Raw genomic sequence first — 19,106 nt, 5'->3', positions numbered from 1 at the left:
TCCAGTTGACCGTGGAGTCTCCCACATGCCTTTGGGTGAACTCTAGTTGAGATTTAATGAGCTTTCTTTGAAAGTGGCTTTCTCTTTGCCGCTTCTCCCATAAAGACTCGTGAAGAACCTGGGCAACAGTTGTTGTATGCAGAGTCTATCCTATCTCAGCTGCTGAAGTTTTTACTCCTTCAGAGAAGTCATAGGTGTCTTGGTGGCCTCCCTGACTAGTCTCCTTCTTGCACGGTCACTCATTTTGTGAGGACGGCCTGCTTTAGGCAGATTTACACATGTGCCATATTTCTCCCATTTCTTAAGGATGGATTTAACTGAACTCTAGGGGATGTTCAGTGACTTGGAAATGTTTTTGTATCCATCACCTGACTTATACTTGTCAATAACCTTTTCACAGAGTTGCTTGGAGTGTTCTTTTGTCTTCATGGTGTAATTGTAGCCAGGAATACGGTTTAATAACCATGATTCTATTTATAAAAGCCATAAAAAGGAGAAAGCAATTAAGGGGGTGAATACTTTTTATAGGCACTGTATGACATGTACAATTTTTAGCATATCCTTATTTTGCAGACATGTCAAATGGCAACATTTTGTAGACTGGGCTAGACCATATTGTTTATTGTCCCAGTTGGGTTCATCAATCAAATCTTGTGACTCTGGGTTCCATAACAATATAATCTCAGTTTAATAAATAAGTTCAATAATGTTGTAGTAAAGCAGAGACTGAACATGGTGAGGTTAAATCCAAACTAATATTGGATGAGGGGCATGGAAAGAGCGCCAGGGCACTTCATGAGCTCTTAAAGAATAAGAATAGAATATCCACTCTTTTTCTTTTTGCCAATTACTCTCATGAAAAGACCAAAACCAATAGTCAACAGTCAACCAAGTCCATCTCTCTGTATTTTCCCACTTCCCCACCCTTTTTGTGGTACTCAGCTTCGAGCCGTTTTGAGACATCAGTCTTTAAATACGGGTCACATATAGTTTGAAAAAGGATCATTTATTTTCAAAAAAAGCTGAGCGCTGTAGTTTTTAGCGAACATTATTCAACAAGTAAAATGTGCAGTTGTTTGGAACTATTTTCAGCCACAGATTACTCCACATGAGGTGCTCGAGTGAGTATTTCCTGCAGCAGTACGGTGTGTGTGAAATTGTCTTGGTGTGTGCGCTGATGGCAATAATGGAACATGACACCTAGTGCAAGAAGCTCTGTAGCACAGAAGAATACGATATATCAGGCTTATGTTGAACTTGTTAGTTGAATCAAAGATTCATTTTCTATCACATCTTTTGCTACAGAACAAAACAAGAATCAGTTTAGAACTTTAATCAAAAGTCAATTCTGAACATTACATTTCAAACTCACTGAGAGTGACTGATTTTGCCTTTGCTATTTCTCCTCCTCTCTCTCTCGTTTGCTCCCTAAAGGTGTAAACTGACCTGTACGTGTTCCTACAAGCTACTGTGCATGAGCTCCGTCTCATTGCTGTCAGACGGTAACTCATCTCCAGTTGATAGCAGATGACAAATTGCCTCCCTGCAGGCCAACAAATCAGTGTAGTTGTCTGAACGCGGTCATTAGCCTGTGTTACTTGTTGAATCAGAGAGTTCAGCAATGTGCCTAAGTCGTAAATTCATCCATATTTGTTCTTCACTGTAATGCGGCAGCCAAAAAGACATCAGAACATACAACCAATGCAACATGAATAAAAACTTTGGCCAGGTTTGTGTTAAATGTGACAAAAATTATATGAAGTCTTGCATTCGTTTCAATTTCGAGAGCGATTCCTCATGTTGTGGACTTTACATTCCAGATCAAGTACTGGAGATTGAAATGGTGGAGACTTGGAACCCTTGGCCTAAATGCCTAAGAGAACCCTCAATTTTATGTCTTGCACAATTGAGTTTTAAAAGAGCGATAATTTTCTCCAATGTTGTGCTTCTCTCCAGCCCCGCCGACTGACCGCTTTGCCTTTTTTCAGTCGGCGTTAAAAAAAGCAGAAAGAAAATTTTGACGACTTAGCAAGATTGTGCCACTAAATAACAGCATTGACACAGCAAAGGAGGGTGTGTCTGGCGCTCACAGAGGTGTAGTCAGGGAGGGGAGGAATGTTGGCTGCAGATGAAAGCAGGAGTGCAGGCTGGGATGTGTAGTAACTCTCCACACATCAGCCTGTTGGTATAATAAGCCGGATCCTAGAGGCAGGAGACGAGAAAGGAGGACGAAACATGCCAAAACATCTCTCACTCCGCTGTGTGTGTGTGTGTGTGTGTGTGTGTGTGTGTGTGTGTGTGTGTGTGTGTGTGTGTGCGTGCGCTCTCCTCTATGCCGACAGTACGTTCAAACTACAATTTTGTCCGGTTGGTGTGACAAGAATTATGCTGTCAAAGCTAATACTGATGGGAGTAGCTGACTGTCATTGATTCATTCATACTTCAACTTCAATTCAGTCAACTTCATTGGCACAAATCTGCATTTCAGAGAGTCAAATCTTGTCTGTCTCTTTTTCTTTCTGTGTGTGTGTGCTTGTGTATGACAGCAGAGGCTTTAAAGGAGCTGTCAAAGCTAAGATTAGAGACTAAAGACGGACCCTCAGGCCTCCGGGGCCGGTCTGAAAGCATTGATATAGCCTGACTTTTAGCTCCAACTGGTAGGGTGGTAAATCCTCCAGGAGCACCAACAGTGATGGAAGTGTTCAGTTCAAACTTTTAACTGCCTACAAAACAGTTTCAGTTTAATACTGATGCATCTTTATAACCTACATAAGCAAACAAGACCATCAGTGAGAGGACTAGTTTTTTTGAATTAATATTTTAGTTATTCTTAATGACTGTCACCGGGTCGGATTCGACTTTAGGATAAGTTATTGAATTAAAACTATTTGTTCTGGCGGAGTGCTGAGGATGAATTGAGAAGGCTCACAACCTGAGAAAGAAGCTGCTCTGTAGTCTGCTGGTGCTAAAGCAAAGTTTACTTTGATTCACCATTGCCATCTTCCATGCACAGGTGCCGTCAGGATCAACAAAAAAATGACATTTTCTTGTAGTAGCCTAAAGTAAAAGTAGCAATACAACCCCATTAACATCCATCATTACAAAATAATGTTCTGCATTAAAAACCTTACTCAAAAAGTACAGAATTACCATGAACTTTCAGAAAACCTGGGACTGATTGCTAATACTGATGCATTGATGCATAAGCAGCTGTGTTTGCATTGTAGCTATTAGAGATGGAGTTATATTAAGTACTTCATATACTGTTAGTTTAGTACACTGGGCCCAGACTTAAGGCTCTGGGCCCTCTGAAGGTCACAAGATAAATGAGAGGGGTCATGATGCGATGAAAAAAAAAGAAATACTGCCACACAAATTTATTAAATTTTTAAAAATATTTTGTCTAGTGGCAATGCAGATAGCTCATAGTAGATAGAGCTCGGGATATGGCTTTAAAGTAATGTGATACTTTTTTGCTACATTGGTATACACAATATATATGTCGCTATTTCGAAATCCCCTCAAAAGCACTTGTGTTAAGCTAGGACTGGGTAAAAAAAAATCAATTATCACAATATTTTTGACCAAATAAGGGTTGGAAATTTGTTTAATCTTTACAATTTCATAGAAGCTTGTCATATGATTTTAAGTATAGCTGTCAAATATATGTGGTGGAGGAAAAAGCACAACATTTCCCTATAAAGTAGCAGAAAATGGAAAGACTCAAAATCATACCAAGTTATTTGACTATCTGAAGCTGTACTTCCTCCAGCTGAGCACCAGAGTATTCCCACACCAGCAGTGTGACTCCATGATGTTGGCTTCTCAGACTCAACCTAATGTCTAGAAGTCAGATTGCATCTCGTGTTTATTGCTGCATCGTGATAGAAGTAATGATGCGTTCCAAATGCGTCTCTGGTTTCCTTACATTAATGTTACTGAAACCATAAAGCCTCTTTGAGACAAATAAACTCAACGGTAACACTATTACAACCATCATTAATGAATGGTAAACTAGTTAATTAAACTTTAGTTGATAGTTCTCTCACTGTTAGGAAACAATAAAATGCTTTATAAACCATTTATTAAGCAGTTGTTAAGGTTTATAAAGATCAACTTTACAATAACCAACTGCTTTAATGGTTTATAAAGCATTTAGTTGTTTGTTAACAGTTAAAAAACTATTAACTAAAGCTTTATTAACTATAAATTCACCATGTATTAATGATGGTGATTCAAAGTGTGTACCAGGGCTATACAGTCTAGACTACAAACATGAAGTTGCAGTTATTCTCAGCAGCATCCTCCAACATCTTTATGCTGCGTTATATTTATTTACAGTGATGTGTCCATGTCTAATAATTCCACTGAAATGACTTCATCCTACAGTGTTTTTTACATTTAATCTGGTAATGCTGTGGATTTTTTGAGTTTAATTTGAAAGTAGGCCCTACAGTCCGGGATTTCCACCACAGATGAGCATAATGACCGAGAGCTGAGTGAAATTACAGTGTCCGAGCCTCTGCTCTGCCAAAATCACAAGTTTAGGGTTTCTCCAGAAGGGCGATGTTTGTTGTAATTGTCCCTCGTGTGGGACCACAGGCGGTGCCCTCAGTGTCAGTGTGTGTGTGTGTGTGTGTGTGTGTGTGTGTGTGTGTGTGTGTGTGTGTGTGTTGTTATTACGTTGGCGTAAAATCAAGCTGATCTCGATTAAGGGCCTGCCTTATCACTTCAGCTCTTTTTAGACAAAAGGAAAAAAAAGGAAAAATAGAACAATATGGTGTTTTTGGGAAATCGGATTCTTGTGGATTAGTGTAAGTGTGTGTTTAATCAAATAATTTGGATAATAAGGTCTGCGGCCTTTCACCAGCCGCTCGTGAAGATAATTTGGTTTGATCCGCCTTATTTTGCTTTTGGCAGGCGGGAAGAATTTCATTTTGGAAAAGCCGGTGGGTTTCATGAGTCAACCTGCTGCTGTCGCTTTTTATGAAATAAGGCACGGCTTTAATGGAGAGTTGCTTTTAAATATGAATTATTATAGTCTGTATGTAGACACGATGGCGATTTTATTTAATTTTACGCGAGAAACGAGATATTTTAACCTTAAGTTGCGTCTATACTGATTTATTATTAGCTTTTTAATTATTTTTTTATCATGATGCAAAGGATCGAGTGAATCAGAGGCCACAGGCAGTCATCTGTCGCCTCATAGATACATAATAGATGAGATCAAATCACTCTAAACCTGTTTTATGTATCGTCATAATAAACCCAATATTTTAGCAGTTATCATGACTTATTTATTTGTTGGTTGAGTCATTTATTTGTTCATTTAATCCGTCAGCCAGCTACTTAATTTGAATAAAGCGGTGACCTTGAATTGTATTCAGACGAGGCTTTTGTGGATATTTAAACCAGAATTTCACACTTGCGGAATCATATTTTAATGGTTAAAATGGCTCCTAGTGTGCATTAAGGCCTTTTTGTCCGCCAAAACCGAGAGCAGCCGGTGCTGATTGTGATTTGTGTGACACGGTGGAGCGCCGCAGCCAATGAGCGCGCCGTGTGTGCCAAGTGGAGGCAGAGAATGGTGCGTGCGGACGCACAGTGCGCTCCGAAGAGGAGGAACACACTCCACTCATGTGTGCTGCCAAGCGCCTCTTCACAACACGGGAGCGAACGAGAAACCGGACTGGTTATTTTGGACGGAGAGAAGGAGGAAAATAACCCGAGTTGAAGGATATTAAATCACTTTTACGGCCGCCATTTGTCAGGAGTTCCTGCTTTGTTTTCTTTCTTTTTCCTCCAAGTGCCGCGCGTTGGCCTCACACGCGCCCTGTCTTTGTCAATGGTTTTAAGCACTGCGCGTCACGTTTCTGGACCCTTCAGTCGGGATGTAGCGGAGGGCAAAGCCTCCTAAACCCGCTTTACCGTCGCCTTCTCATTCAAGAGGAATATAGTGACTTTTATCGCAGGTGAACTGAACGGCTGCTGTCGGTTTATGGAAAGCGAAAAACTTCCCTGAAAGTCTCCAGACTTTGTTAACATTGATGGTGGGTTGTCTTATGATGACCCCCGCCCGGAGGTCATAGCTGACTCTTCTAGTTTCCCACCACATCACTGCCCCTCACCCCAATGATGACTATGAGCTCTATATCGGACACTTTAGTCCCGCCCGATCCGTCCAAATCGGCGTTTTTGGAGTTCGGCGGCCACGGATACCCCGGACACCAGCAGCCCTCCCCCGGCCTGTCCCACAACCATTATCCGGTCCACGGTCTGCACGCCGTCGGGCCCTCGCAGCACGACGGGCCCTTCTCCTCCGGCGCATCCTCGTACGGTCGCCCGCTGGGATACCCGTCCTATCACAGCCCGGTGAGCGCGCACCATCCCGGGGCCTACCTCCCCTATCAGCACGGCGGTCACGGCGGCGCGCTCGGACACACCAGACTGGAGGATGCAGGTAGGTTTACTTACGAATATTCATGTTAACACTTTTCTTTTGAAAGTCACAGTTTGATATTAATATTTCAGATATTGGCCGTGTGGAGTCGTAGCACAGTGACATCGGTCATTAATTTCAGGTCTTTTCAGCCGCTTTTGGTCCGTTTTCGAAACATGCCAGAGAAAAGACACCAGCAGGAGCTTTAGTTTCACAGAGTCGTGGGTTATTTGATTTTTACATGCTGCTACAAATATGTTTTTCATTCACGATGCTGTGTGTCCTCCTGAATAAAGACTGACGTAACTGTCCAAGTCAAGATGATGCTGATTGTCCCATCACAGAGGACATTAAACGCAACAGTACGCACGGAGGGAAAAAAAGGAAGACAAAAAAAAAAAAAATTCTTCACAGATGTCTCAGTCCGCCCCATTAAAATACTTGAAGTGGGTCTACATTGTTTTAAAAACACGAAAATAAGTCAGACAATAATTGGATCCACACACAGGTCGGCCACAGTCATGTTCAGTGTACTTTGGGGTTGGACGGGAGATGAGTTTAAGGCCTGCACACACTGTGCGCCTCTCCACAAGAAGCAGCCGACACCGGCCCTGTGGTGTCCCGCAGCGGCCCGCGAGGCTGCAGCGCTCCAAAACCCAAAGCCTCAAAACTGAGCCCATCATCTCCAAATAACATCATCCAGTGTGTCTGCTGTCTGCTGTCTGCACACACACTCACAGGACACTCACATAAGACTACTACTAATAATAATGATAACCACTACAAAACATTATAATGATAATAGCAAAATGTCTTTCCTGTATTATAGATTTAACTGTCTTTCAAAATAAAATAATCTAATAATCATTAAAATAAATACTCAACATTACTTTTAAATACTATATATTTTTTTGTGGTTATCCAATTTATAAAAGCTTTATCAACAAGGCCCATTGTTAGGAAAAATGAATTGCTTGAAATGTCCATGAATGGGAGCTGTTATATTTGTTAACGTGCTGTATGTTTAAAACAAGTTACATTGCTTCAGTGCAATATGCCACTAAAAACATACAATTCCCCAGTTTAATTTAATGATATCAAGAGCACCAGTCCTGTTTACACTGACAGAAACTACAATAAAAGATGTTAAATTTATGTGTTCGGCTCATTTTATAATATCAGATGTTTGGCGGTGAAGAAGAGCGATCACATATATACATTTTGTTGATCATGTATGTTTAATTAATTGTAAAGGGATGTAGAGTCTGACCATTTATAACTAAAACTAATTATACAGGTCCTTCTGTACATATTCAATTAAATGAATACTTGACTAACCCTTTCTGTCAAAACTGTCACTTTCTTTCTTTCTTTCTTTCTTTCTTTCTTTCTTTCTTTCTTTCTTTCTTTCTTTCCTTCTTTCTTTCTTTCCACCTCCCATTTTCAGAACAAACTCGGCTTTAAATTCACTTCTCATCTTGTCAATTTAATACGTCGCCTATAAAGTACAAAAATGTGCAGCTCTTCAGTGATAGTTATAAAGATAAGAAATTAAAGTATAACACAGTATAATAATATACTGTATTATACTGTAGAATATTCAATTCTAAATTCTGTACGTCATTGTAAATCTATAAAAATAACTCTCAGCTTGATTCAATCTCAGTGACTTTAAGAAATGTGTTTTTGTGTGGTCTTATCTGCAGACATAAATCAGATGAAGAGGTGAAAGTGCCACATCAGCACTTTAAACTGTTTTTTTCATCTCTACATGTTATAATAATTAAAGTGTTTTAGCAGAAATAAAGCATCCTCCGATGAATCCACTGACTCCAGACACACACGTGGCATTGTTTTATCGCTGTTATACTTCATAAAATTTACTGACCTTATGAGAGTTGCCTATAAACGTGATTTTGAACTGATGACATATTGGCACATTACTGTACAACATGGTTAAACACAGTAGATTATTTCTTTGTGTCTGTGATTGGCGGTAGGACTTTAGCAATACGTCCCCCTTAAATAAGTTATTTTTATTTCTCTAATTTGAGTTTTATGTATTTATTTTTCATAAGAGGTCAAACAGAGAGTTCAACCCCTCCGGTGTGTAACTGACCCCAAACATAAGTCGGATAACATACTGTACATGTGTTTGTCTTTGTTTGACATTTTTTGGAAACAATTAATTCACACATGCAGCCCACATCACAGATAGAGATTACATATTTGCATATTTGGTTGGATTAACAATTTCTTATTGTTGTTTCTGGATGTATTACTGTTATCAAATGTCCAGGTCCAGTTTGTGGTAAAGTTAAGTGTTACCACCTCAATATTATACTACATATGGAGTAATGTTAGACCCCGTTGGAAAAAAGGTAGGAAAGAAACAACAGTTAATTTGACAAGCGTTTTTATTATTTTCATATATACAAATTAAAGCTAATGTCAACAAATCATAGAGTGTAAAACCTTGCCGCGCAAGTCGTAAATTTAAGTTCAGGTTTTCTTCCAGTGTTGATGTACTTGAGTGCGGCGGTGCTCAGTTACAGAATCTGAACATCTTGTGGGGCCTTGGCTCGTCCGCAGCTGTTCTCTCCTGCCACAGCAGGCTATAAGCTCATGTCATAACACAGATCAGTGTGAGCGCATATACACTGTCGTATAGCTTTCTTCAAGAAAAAGAAGAAGAAGAAGAAAAAAAAGGCTCCCAGGTTTGCGGAGGACAAAGAGGATTCATCTTTTTTATCTAAATCCTTTGACAGCCATTATACTTAATTTACAGCATTCTCATTATACTATATTTAACTGTGTGCTGGTTGTGGCCTTTTTTCCTTGAGCTCATAGCACTGTTAAATCAACCACCGTATGATTATGATCACAGAATTATAATGATATTCTATCACACAATATCAGAAAAGGGAAAAGCTTTTAAAATATAATAAAAACATTTTATTTTTTTAAATCATACGCACAAATTGCCTGTGAAATTCAGTTTACTCTTACCGACTCCCATCACACCGGAGGAGACATTCATAGGCTACTGCATACAAACAGAACTGATTCCTTAATTTCAGTTTAAACATTTAAATCTACATAATACTGACATTCTTCTTTCCTCATCATTTATGTGGAATATACATTTGGATTTGTCAGGAAAAACCCCACATTGTTTTTTGTATTTTTTTAAATGGGACAGACCTGAAAAGATCTTTGAGCTAAAAACTACAATATATATCCAGAAGCAGGATTTTAGCGGTTTCCTTGTGAGAATTCCTATTTTTCCCGACTTCTTGAAGCTTCAATGTGTTAATAGACATGTAAGATGAATCACTGCGACTGATCTTGTTATCTTTCCAGGAAGGCCAAAAGTCTGTCCCTACAGAAATCCCCCCCGTTGATATTTATCTTTGTAAAATTCTGCTCTCCAATTCCTCATCTCCTGCAGAACACGAGAAGCCCACAGCGGTGATAGAGAACGGAGAGGTGAGGCTCAACGGGAAGGGGAAGAAGATCAGGAAGCCTCGGACCATTTACTCCAGCCTGCAACTCCAGGCGCTTAACCAGCGCTTCCAGCAGACCCAGTACCTCGCCCTGCCCGAGAGGGCCGACCTGGCAGCCAAACTGGGCCTAACGCAGACCCAGGTACTATGATGGATAACACACACACACACACACACACACACAGAAATAGACACAAAATAAGCCAACATGGGCATGAATATTTTATACTAAAATATATATATATATATTGTTGTTGGTCAAAACATAAATATTTTAAATATGAAGTGTCGGCTAATTTCTCTAATTGAGGATGTACGCACATCACCTCACCCTAATTTCTGAAGAATATATGACACACTGTGAGGGAGACACCTAATTAATCACTGGAATTCATGACCAGAACACAGATATGTACACAACAAATGAACATGTTGTTTTTTAATTATGGTAATTACAGAAAGAAGCCCAATTTATTCTAGAGTCTGTATCTCTAAATTAATAAGTGGAATTGTAATTGAATAATTAAAGTTGTCCTTTGTCCACGGTGAACAATGTCAGTATAAAACAGGCACCGGTGCATTCTTGTTAACTGTTGTCACCTCACGTTCCTCTTTGTGTCATTACATACCGGTATGTATTCATCAGTCATGTGAAGTTTAGTCATGGATTGATTGTCATGAAATGGTAGCACGTAGGATGTAAAACCAATGACGCCGAAAAGAGAATTAAACAAAGAGCCGTGAAATGCACAGGAGAAGTTCAGAGCGTGTGTGTTAGTGTGCACGTGTTGGGAGTAACAGTGATCGTACATTTAAGACTTGTCCTGTCACTGGTCATTTTTTACACTCCCAATGCTTTTTATTTGTCTGTTTTGTTTCTCTCAGAACACACACACACACACACACATGCAGTCACAGGCAAATAAATGCCTAATGGCAGCCATTTTGTCTGTTACATGAAGTCAGTGAACCATTGGATGCTGTCACATTTGAACAAGTTATGTTTTTTAGCCTCTTGTTGAATATATATATTTAATTCATGTAGTTTTTTATGAGACGCTTTAGGATTCTATAATAGTCCACAACATTTTATTTGTCAGACTCTGATTAAAGCTCTGATATTTGCTGCTCTAAACAGTCTGGGAACATTCCCCTGATATCACAGGACAGATCTTGATATTGCATTTTTTGTTTTTTGCAGCCGTCTTACCGTCTGCAATTTTTTCATTCCTCTTCTTTTCCCTTTATGAATGAAAAACATGTTTTAAAAAAAGGGTTCTAACCTGTGAGGGGACTTTTTCATTACTCTAGAGATTCAGGTTGAGGTTTTGGACGGCCAAAGCTGTCATAACCCTGCTGTGCTTACCATTTACATGGTTCATGTTCTAGACTACTCAACAAAGGCAAAGAGCAGTAAATACAGAAGGCCCAAAGTAGAGAAAAGATTGTATCAGGCTTTTCAGGATGGAAAAACCATGGTTTCACAGAAATTATACATTTCTATGAAACAATACATTTTAAAACAGGCTTTAAAAAGGTCAGATTCAGGTCTTATATTTGACCAAACCTGTCAACACATCCTCATACCAAAACAAGTGGTTAGGTCAATTGCCAGTGATAGAGCTCAATGAATTCCATTTAGTTTTTTTCCAAATACCATTTTTTCTGTTAGCTTTTTACACAAATTTTATCAGCAGAAGGTGTTTAATAGGCTACTCGCACTTTCGGACAAGGGGAAGTCACACAGCCACAAAGTCCTGAACAAACTCTCATCTTGAATCTGCTGACGGGCTTGCAGCAGTGCTGGTTGTTTATCCTTGTTCTTCACATGGGCTTTAGACAGTACATGGTCATTGCACATACTTTTACAGGTCCAGTCAACAGCAAGTTGACACAAATTTGCACAACAGTTTATTGCCTGACTCAAAATAGTCATTTGGGTTTTGCTCTGCTCTGAATTTAGGGGTTAGTTTAGAATTTCGTAGTTTTTTTAGACGACTTGTTCATCTCAGACAGCCGCCTCATCATTGCTGTGACATGACGTGAGGCTGGTCCCATGTGCGAGAGGCCCCTCAGAACATTGTCCCCCCAACAAAACGCTCTGTTTTCTCCCTAAAACGGGAATCTCAGTCTAATTATGGAAGATTCTGCAACTTTCACATTTTACAGTTGATTCCATTTCCATCGCCCAATTTCTGCGATTCCGTCCGTGTTTTCCACATTGCGGAAATCATAGGGCCCTACATTGACTACTAAAAAAACATATGTATATTACCATTCCCAAAATTACATTGTTGCAGCACAAAAGGAGCCATGGTACGGTCACAGCTTGGTTAGGTTTAAGCACTTAAATTACTTGGTTAAGTTCAGGTACTCATGTACTTCTTGGCTAGGTTAGGAAAAGATTTTGGTTAGGGTTTAAATAAGTACATTTCTTATTTAACTTAACTTACATACATACGTTACATACTTAAGTGACATTGTGTATGTGGCATGAGTAAACTACACTTCTGAGTTAATTTAACTCACCCTCGAGTTTTGGTTTCGGACAGGACACGAACAGCAGTTTGCTGGGTTACAGTCAGTGTTTGACCTCACTGTCCACCCCGTTGTCCTCCCTATACTACTCTCACTCTTTATACTCTGACCTGACTTCCTCCTTTGCTGCTGTAATAATTACTACAGCCACTAGAGGTCGCCGCCTAAGAAGGAACATAAATATGGTTAGTAGAACGCTGCTTTCCCAGTTGATCCATACAGTCGGGTTTTGATACAGATGGGCTGATGCTAGTAACAGTGTTCTGGCTTTGTAGGGCAGTGTAGTTATTATTGAGCAGGTATCATCCGGGCTTTGACTGTTGGCCTAATCATTGTTCATCTGTGACAGAAGGAAAAGAGAGGGTGGCACATTTAGCAGCATCTTTGTAACCAAATAACTGGTTTAGTGACCTATAAATGGTTAATTTGTAAGGTGACATAATGCTGTGTGTACTGAAGTATTATCAAAAAGAACAATACACATGTCGAAATTGTTTGGGATAACCTCATTTGAAATATGATACCTGCATATGTGCGTGTGTGTGTGTGTGTGTGTGTGTGTGTGTGTGTGTGTGTGTGTGTGTGTACTGAGTATACATAAGCAGCTGATGTCATCAGATACACTCTACTAATCCTGTATGAAATAACTACCACAGCCATGTTTACACTGGGAGTAAGAGATGATCTGTTCGTTTGCCTTTGTCTTTTGTAGTGGCAAAGTGGTTTTGAATGTGGTCTGCTGAAAGTCAGACTCAAATGCATGATTACCAGATAACCCCCTTTTTTATGGATCAGAGAAAGTGGGCTTTAACTGATTGTATTACAGTCTTTACAGTATGTCATCGTTGGGCTGTTACTGTAGTGCAATTAAAGGATATCTCTGGCTATAGCTTGTGGAGTGCAGACAATGTAGTTGCATTTTTTTAAGCAGCTGATTCTTTCTGGCAAGTACTTGACCAGATTTAGTTTTTTTATATAAACAAGTCAGTGGCAAGGTGAGACCCCTCTAGACACAGCAACACTGCAAAAGGGTTTCCCACAGTTTGCCTGTTAAGAAATGTTTTGGTTCATGACGTCATTGTGAATTACACGTTATTTAAACTTCTAAATGCTAAACTTAGTCTTGGAGTCCTGTCATTAGCATCACTGCTCCCAACCAAGTAATAGTCCACAACGCGATTCTTTTACACCTCGACTTTTTGTACAGATTAAAACAAATAAAATAGAATATGTGAAATGATGCGCTTTAGAGGTGCTGTTGTTGGATTCTGCTTTGGACAAGGCCAGGATAGCTGTTCCAGTCTTTATGCTAAGCTAAGCAAACCAGCTGCGGGCTCTGGCCTTACAGAGGTGAGAGTGGTATAGATTTTCTAATCAAGCTGATTGAAAAAGCATAATTCCAAAACCTTTTCTTTAAGCAAAGCATTTGAGCTGTCTAACCTGCCTTACCTCGTCCACAGTTTAGTCACTATAACCACAATCTCTGACTTACCTGTAACCCAAGTGCTGCAATGTCAGAATACAGCAACATCATTAAAAATAAGTCAGACTAGTGCAAAGTTGAACCAGGAAGTCAAGGTGCATTGCTGCATTGATTCTGCCAAGGAATGCATTACAAGACAGCAACCCATTAAGTTCCTCAAAAGTGATTTACCTCTACACACAACCACATCGACACAATACATGTTGGCAATACATTCTGCAAGCCACGGATATGTTGAAGCTTCACATTTCTTTATGTTGCAACTTTACATTTTTGTACTTTCAAATGTATCTTGTGACAACCTTGTCCTGTGCTTATGGACTGGTTAGGTTTAGGCACTTGGTTAGGTTTAGGAAAAGATCAAGTTTTGGCTTAAAATAGCTAGTGGTTGGCACAATCACAGATGGAGATTGACTTCCTTTCAAAAGTCTTTTTTTTGGTTGCCTCACCAACAACTGGAAATTGTCTTGAAGTCACTCACAGATGTTAAAACATAGTCTTGAACTGCGGTCACTGGCTTGGCCACCTTCCCCCCTTATAACTCCACCAAAATCCCCTCCACCTCCTGATATGAAACTGAGGTTATAAACATGTAATGTGAACTTGATATGACGAGATTTGCAAAAATGTCAATATGGTGGGTTGCCTATTATAGTACAAATGTGAACGTATCAGTGGTTTGCAGAAACCAGAACCCGAAGATTATTACCTGCCAATATTTTTTCTGACTGGGTTGCTACACATGTCTTCCATTTTTCAAATAAATCTGACTAACCTTAGGGTTTGTTTGCAACCTATATGATTGTCTAACCACCTGTGTTTGTTGCCCTCATTGCAAATGTCATACCTTACCGCTAACCATTCAATGTGCCATATGAAGATAACATAATCCGGGGTTATGCAATATCTCTCTGGTGATAGGGTTGGTGCTGGAGCCTAACCTGTAGTATCCAAGTGCTAAATCCAGAGTAAATGCATTAGAGCTCAACTGAACTGCTGTAAATATTTACATTTGGGTAAAAATGATTTTCTATTATTCAAAATATGACACACTGTTGTTTTTTGCAAGCTTGTCTGCTCTCCTTTGGTCGAACAGCTTGTATTGAAACACACAGTCATGCTGCTCTCAGTCAGCTGTAATGAGCCTGGTCTGCATATGTTACTGTACAAGCACATACAGTATGTAATGCGCACATACACACATTCCTGACATGCATGGATGCAGTTTAGTCCAGACGGACACACACACACACACACACACACACACACACACACACACACACACACACACACACATATACACCCATGTATCTACTGAAACACATGTAGCTTGTGTGCATTTTCATACACATATACAGATGGAAACATAAACACATGCACTTGAAGATAGCGATCATACACCACATCTCTGTCCTGCCTTCATGCCATTAGGCCGGCAGCCAACCACTGACCACTTTCCATCTGAATCACTAATGTTCCCAGACGCAGCTGAGAAATGGCACGTAGCAGTTTTTCCTTCAAAACTCGAACTCTCTCACACACGCACACACACACACGCACGCACGCACACGCACGCACACACACACACTCAAACTAACCCGTACAGCTTAAACCACCCACCAAATAGAAGTTTCGAGAAAATGCAGACACACACTGCAAGTTATATCAAATTCACACACTTACTGTACACACACACACACACACACACACACACTCAGTGGCACCTGGCCTGCCTCTCAGCCACCCTCCTCCGCTAATGTCGGTGTCATTAGTCGCGCTCTCAGGGAAGCTGTCAGCTCCATGTTGCTGCTGGAATATGAAACCAATAATTACAGCAGAAATCCTCTCACTGAGGCTGCATTAACTTAACGTGCTGTTGATTGACTCCCGGGCTCATAAGCGTCGTTCCACATACTCACTTAAGGTTTTTTATCCGTGAGCAGCTACTACTGTTTAACACTGCAGGTAATTTTTTATACAGCAGGCGCTGCTGTTTGGTGGCTGTAATTTTTAATTACATTAGATCATCGTGAGGAGTAGTTTAAAATACGCATGCCTGTAACAACTAGAAACGAAGTTCTTAAGGTTTCAGATACGATTTTCTTTATTTTATATCTGTAGATTATTACAATTTAAATAAATAGTTATATAGTCAGAATTGGCACGCTCACAGTAAGATTTTAAAGTGCAAGTTGATTTCTTAATAACAGCATTGCGTGCTGTAATTATCATTGCATTGCAGATTTATGGAGTGATACTTTGATTTTATGTATTTGCCACCATACATACTAACTTCTAACAGGCTGTTATTGACGTCAGCAGATACACTGGAACAATAGAGATCAAATTAAATGTCAAATTTCACTCTGCATGACTTCTTGGCTGTTGGAGCTGAAAGCTGTGTGTAAAAAGCTGGGTGCCTTGTTTGATTATTGGGTAAAGGGATAATTTTTTCCACATATTCAGAGTCAATTAGGCCAGTCTGAAATTAGATTTTTATAGAATCCAATATCTCCCATAAACCACTTCAACCATCTTCATAAATACCTATAAAATCCCAGGGTAATAATTCCCAGGACTGTCAGTTGAGAGGAGAAAACTATTTTAGCGCCAAGAGTGTTTTATCTCCTTTTCTTTTCACTTTTATCCTTCTCTCCACTGTTGCCAGCCAGAACGTTTTTCTCCAAGCAGCACAAGTCCTTTGGGCGTTCGCTTTTTCGTTTGCGGCGCAGTTAAAACCTGTTTGAGACAAAAGTATCCTTCAATGACTGTGTGTAATTATTTATGATTCATGTGTTCCCGCTAAGATGACAGGTTGCCCGAGAGGCATATTCGTGTAATTTGATGCTCAATTTGCAAGCACGCTGGAAACTGAGACCATGCCAGTTATATCAACAACAACACAACTGAATCATCTCTGACCACAGAAAAACGATTGCAGGGACAATCGGTTCAATATTTTCAGATATTCTAGTTAGCACACATCGTATTCACATGTACCTTATCAGGACAGTATCACTTCATATTAAGTAGACGCTTCAGTGTTGAACCCATTGAATTATATCCTGCAAGTTTTACATTTAACATCTATAATGTTTTTTTATGTACCCTGTTAAAAAGCCTCTAGGGACGAACCACGTGTCTATAGAAAACACTTTGTGTTGCAATAATCTTATCATACTGAATGCGATGGTAGTTCTAGCTCCTCTGGTATCACAATAATATTATATGCTTAACATTATGTAGGGGTCAAAAGGGGTTAAATACATGGAGCCTTTAAAAAATATCCAGAGGATTATAGCTGACAGCCAATATAATGCACTACTGATTGGCTTTACACATGAAAAACTGTGCTGAGTGAAAGCAACATTACATTTGCATGCTATAGGGCACTTGATAATGGTACATTTATGTTGACTTACCCTTTTATAAATGTCTGTAAAATGGTGGATACATTTTGTATCGCAAGCCCCATGAAATGACTCGTTTCCCTGTCATAATTTGAGCCATTCAGTCTAATAACATTTGGAAAGTCTAGAAGAGCCGCACGATTAAATTATTTTATCCTCATTCAAGTTAGCCAGGCCTTAAACAGGAAGTTAGCCGGCTCGGTGGGCGGAAGTCTCTAGTGTGCACGCTCTACGGGCCACACAATGCGGAAGCTATGAGGAAGAACCCCGGCCGGAGCATGGCCAGAAGTCGAGTGTTTTTGGCTTCATGCCACAGCTTTCATAGGATGAATGGGGCTCCGCCTCAAGGGCTGTGTCCAGTAGTTACAGGTCCACGCTTATAACTGGTAACATTAGCTAACATTGCTGGCTAAGACTCCAGAACCACTAGTTAGAGTTACTGGTCATTCAATAAGACATTATAATTATTGCATTCTTTTGAACTTGTTCATCGTTAAGTTACTCTTTGTTGGTGAATGAAGTACACTTGGTCATAGTTTTTGTTATCAAAGGTAGTTTATTTTGTTTCAGTCTTTTTTAATACAGGTTATTTTTTTGTCAAACGTTTCTATTGATGAAAACACATTCTCCTTCCTTTGGGAAAAAAAGAACCTGATAAATCAATGATAGACCAGCATTAGCTGCACGATGATATTTAATATACAATACGTTCACTGATCCATAGCCTAAAAATACAACACAGGTCATTAACATGGGCATCCATGTTGTCTAAGGGCATGAAAACACTGACCATAATCAAAGGGCAGTTTAAGTCTGGCTGGGGATGAGGACCTTTACTGTATTTGTCTCCTTTACCACAGTTTTCAATCTATTCTTTCAATTTTCTCCCTTTCACTTGTCCTGCAGGTGAAAATATGGTTCCAAAACAAACGATCCAAATACAAGAAGATCATGAAGAACGGGCCCTGTGGACCTGAAGGAGACCACCTCGCCCCTCCACCACCATCCTCCTCTTCTCCGTGCTCCCTGTGGGACATCAGCATGGCCGCCAAAGGCGCGCCGGTGCACTCTGGAGGATACATGAACAATTTTGCTCACTGGTACCCCGGGCACCAGCAGGACTCCATGCCGAGGACTCAGATGATGTGACAGACAGGAGGACGCATGAATTCCAGGACAAATAATGGATTTACACCAGCAAGCTGAGTGGAGCTGTCAGGGACATAGACATTGTTAAGAGTCTGAGCTGCTCTGGAGGCAAAAAATATAACTGGCAGACATCAATTGCAGCAAACGGATATGTGGCAAGTTACTATAGGCTGAAAAAGGCAGGGGTAAAGCTAAAAGTATAATTTTATTAAGTATAGCTAAGATAATTAAAAAAATCAATAGAAAGTGTTCCTTTGAATTTACTTTGTTCCCAGCATTCACAAAATACAGTATGTCATCAGGACAGTAACCATAGCAACGGAGTAGTAACGGACCCGGCTACACGATAGCACCATTGCAACCAAAGCATTATAAGTAAGCCCGGTAAGACTGCTATTGAACTTCCAACCTGATTGATCGAACACTTCAATAGCCTGTTGATCTGAGAACTGAGCTTTTGGTTCCATGCAAAGCTTAGCTCTCGCTAGCTACAAGAGTATGCATAGTTAGCCTAGCAGACCTTCCAAACACAAGTAAAGGTGCAGACACACAGAATCTGGATGTATCTGGACGCACCG

The 19,106-nt window shown here is 40.0% G+C and overlaps 1 protein-coding gene across 1 annotated transcript; it reads left to right on the top strand.

Annotated features, from left to right (window-relative positions):
* The first annotated feature begins 6,135 nt into the window (after window positions 1-6,135).
* Window positions 6,136-18,528, top strand: LOC141019936 (homeobox protein Dlx4a-like). The gene is made up of 3 exons (XM_073494975.1): window positions 6,136-6,463; window positions 9,894-10,090; window positions 18,286-18,528. The coding sequence occupies exons 1-3, from the start codon at window positions 6,136-6,138 to the stop codon at window positions 18,526-18,528; spliced, it is 768 nt and encodes a 255-aa protein (XP_073351076.1).
* Window positions 18,529-19,106: the final 578 nt, after the last annotated feature.

The sequence above is a fragment of the Pagrus major genome, chromosome 23 (genome assembly GCF_040436345.1).
Source record: "Pagrus major chromosome 23, Pma_NU_1.0".
Lineage (NCBI taxonomy): Eukaryota > Metazoa > Chordata > Actinopteri > Spariformes > Sparidae > Pagrus > Pagrus major.
This window is presented reverse-complemented; position numbering and strand designations above follow the sequence as displayed.

What these genes read in the sequence shown, in the direction of transcription:
- LOC141019936 (XM_073494975.1), top strand. Translation starts at nt 6,136, where the DNA reads ATGATGACTATGAGCTCTATATCGGACACTTTAGTCCCGCCCGATCCG. An exon ending in CACCAGACTGGAGGATGCAG is followed by an intron (nt 6,464 to 9,893) that starts GTAGGTTTACTT and finishes CATCTCCTGCAG; the next exon opens with AACACGAGAAGCCCACAGCG. An exon ending in TGGGCCTAACGCAGACCCAG is followed by an intron (nt 10,091 to 18,285) that starts GTACTATGATGG and finishes CTTGTCCTGCAG; the next exon opens with GTGAAAATATGGTTCCAAAA.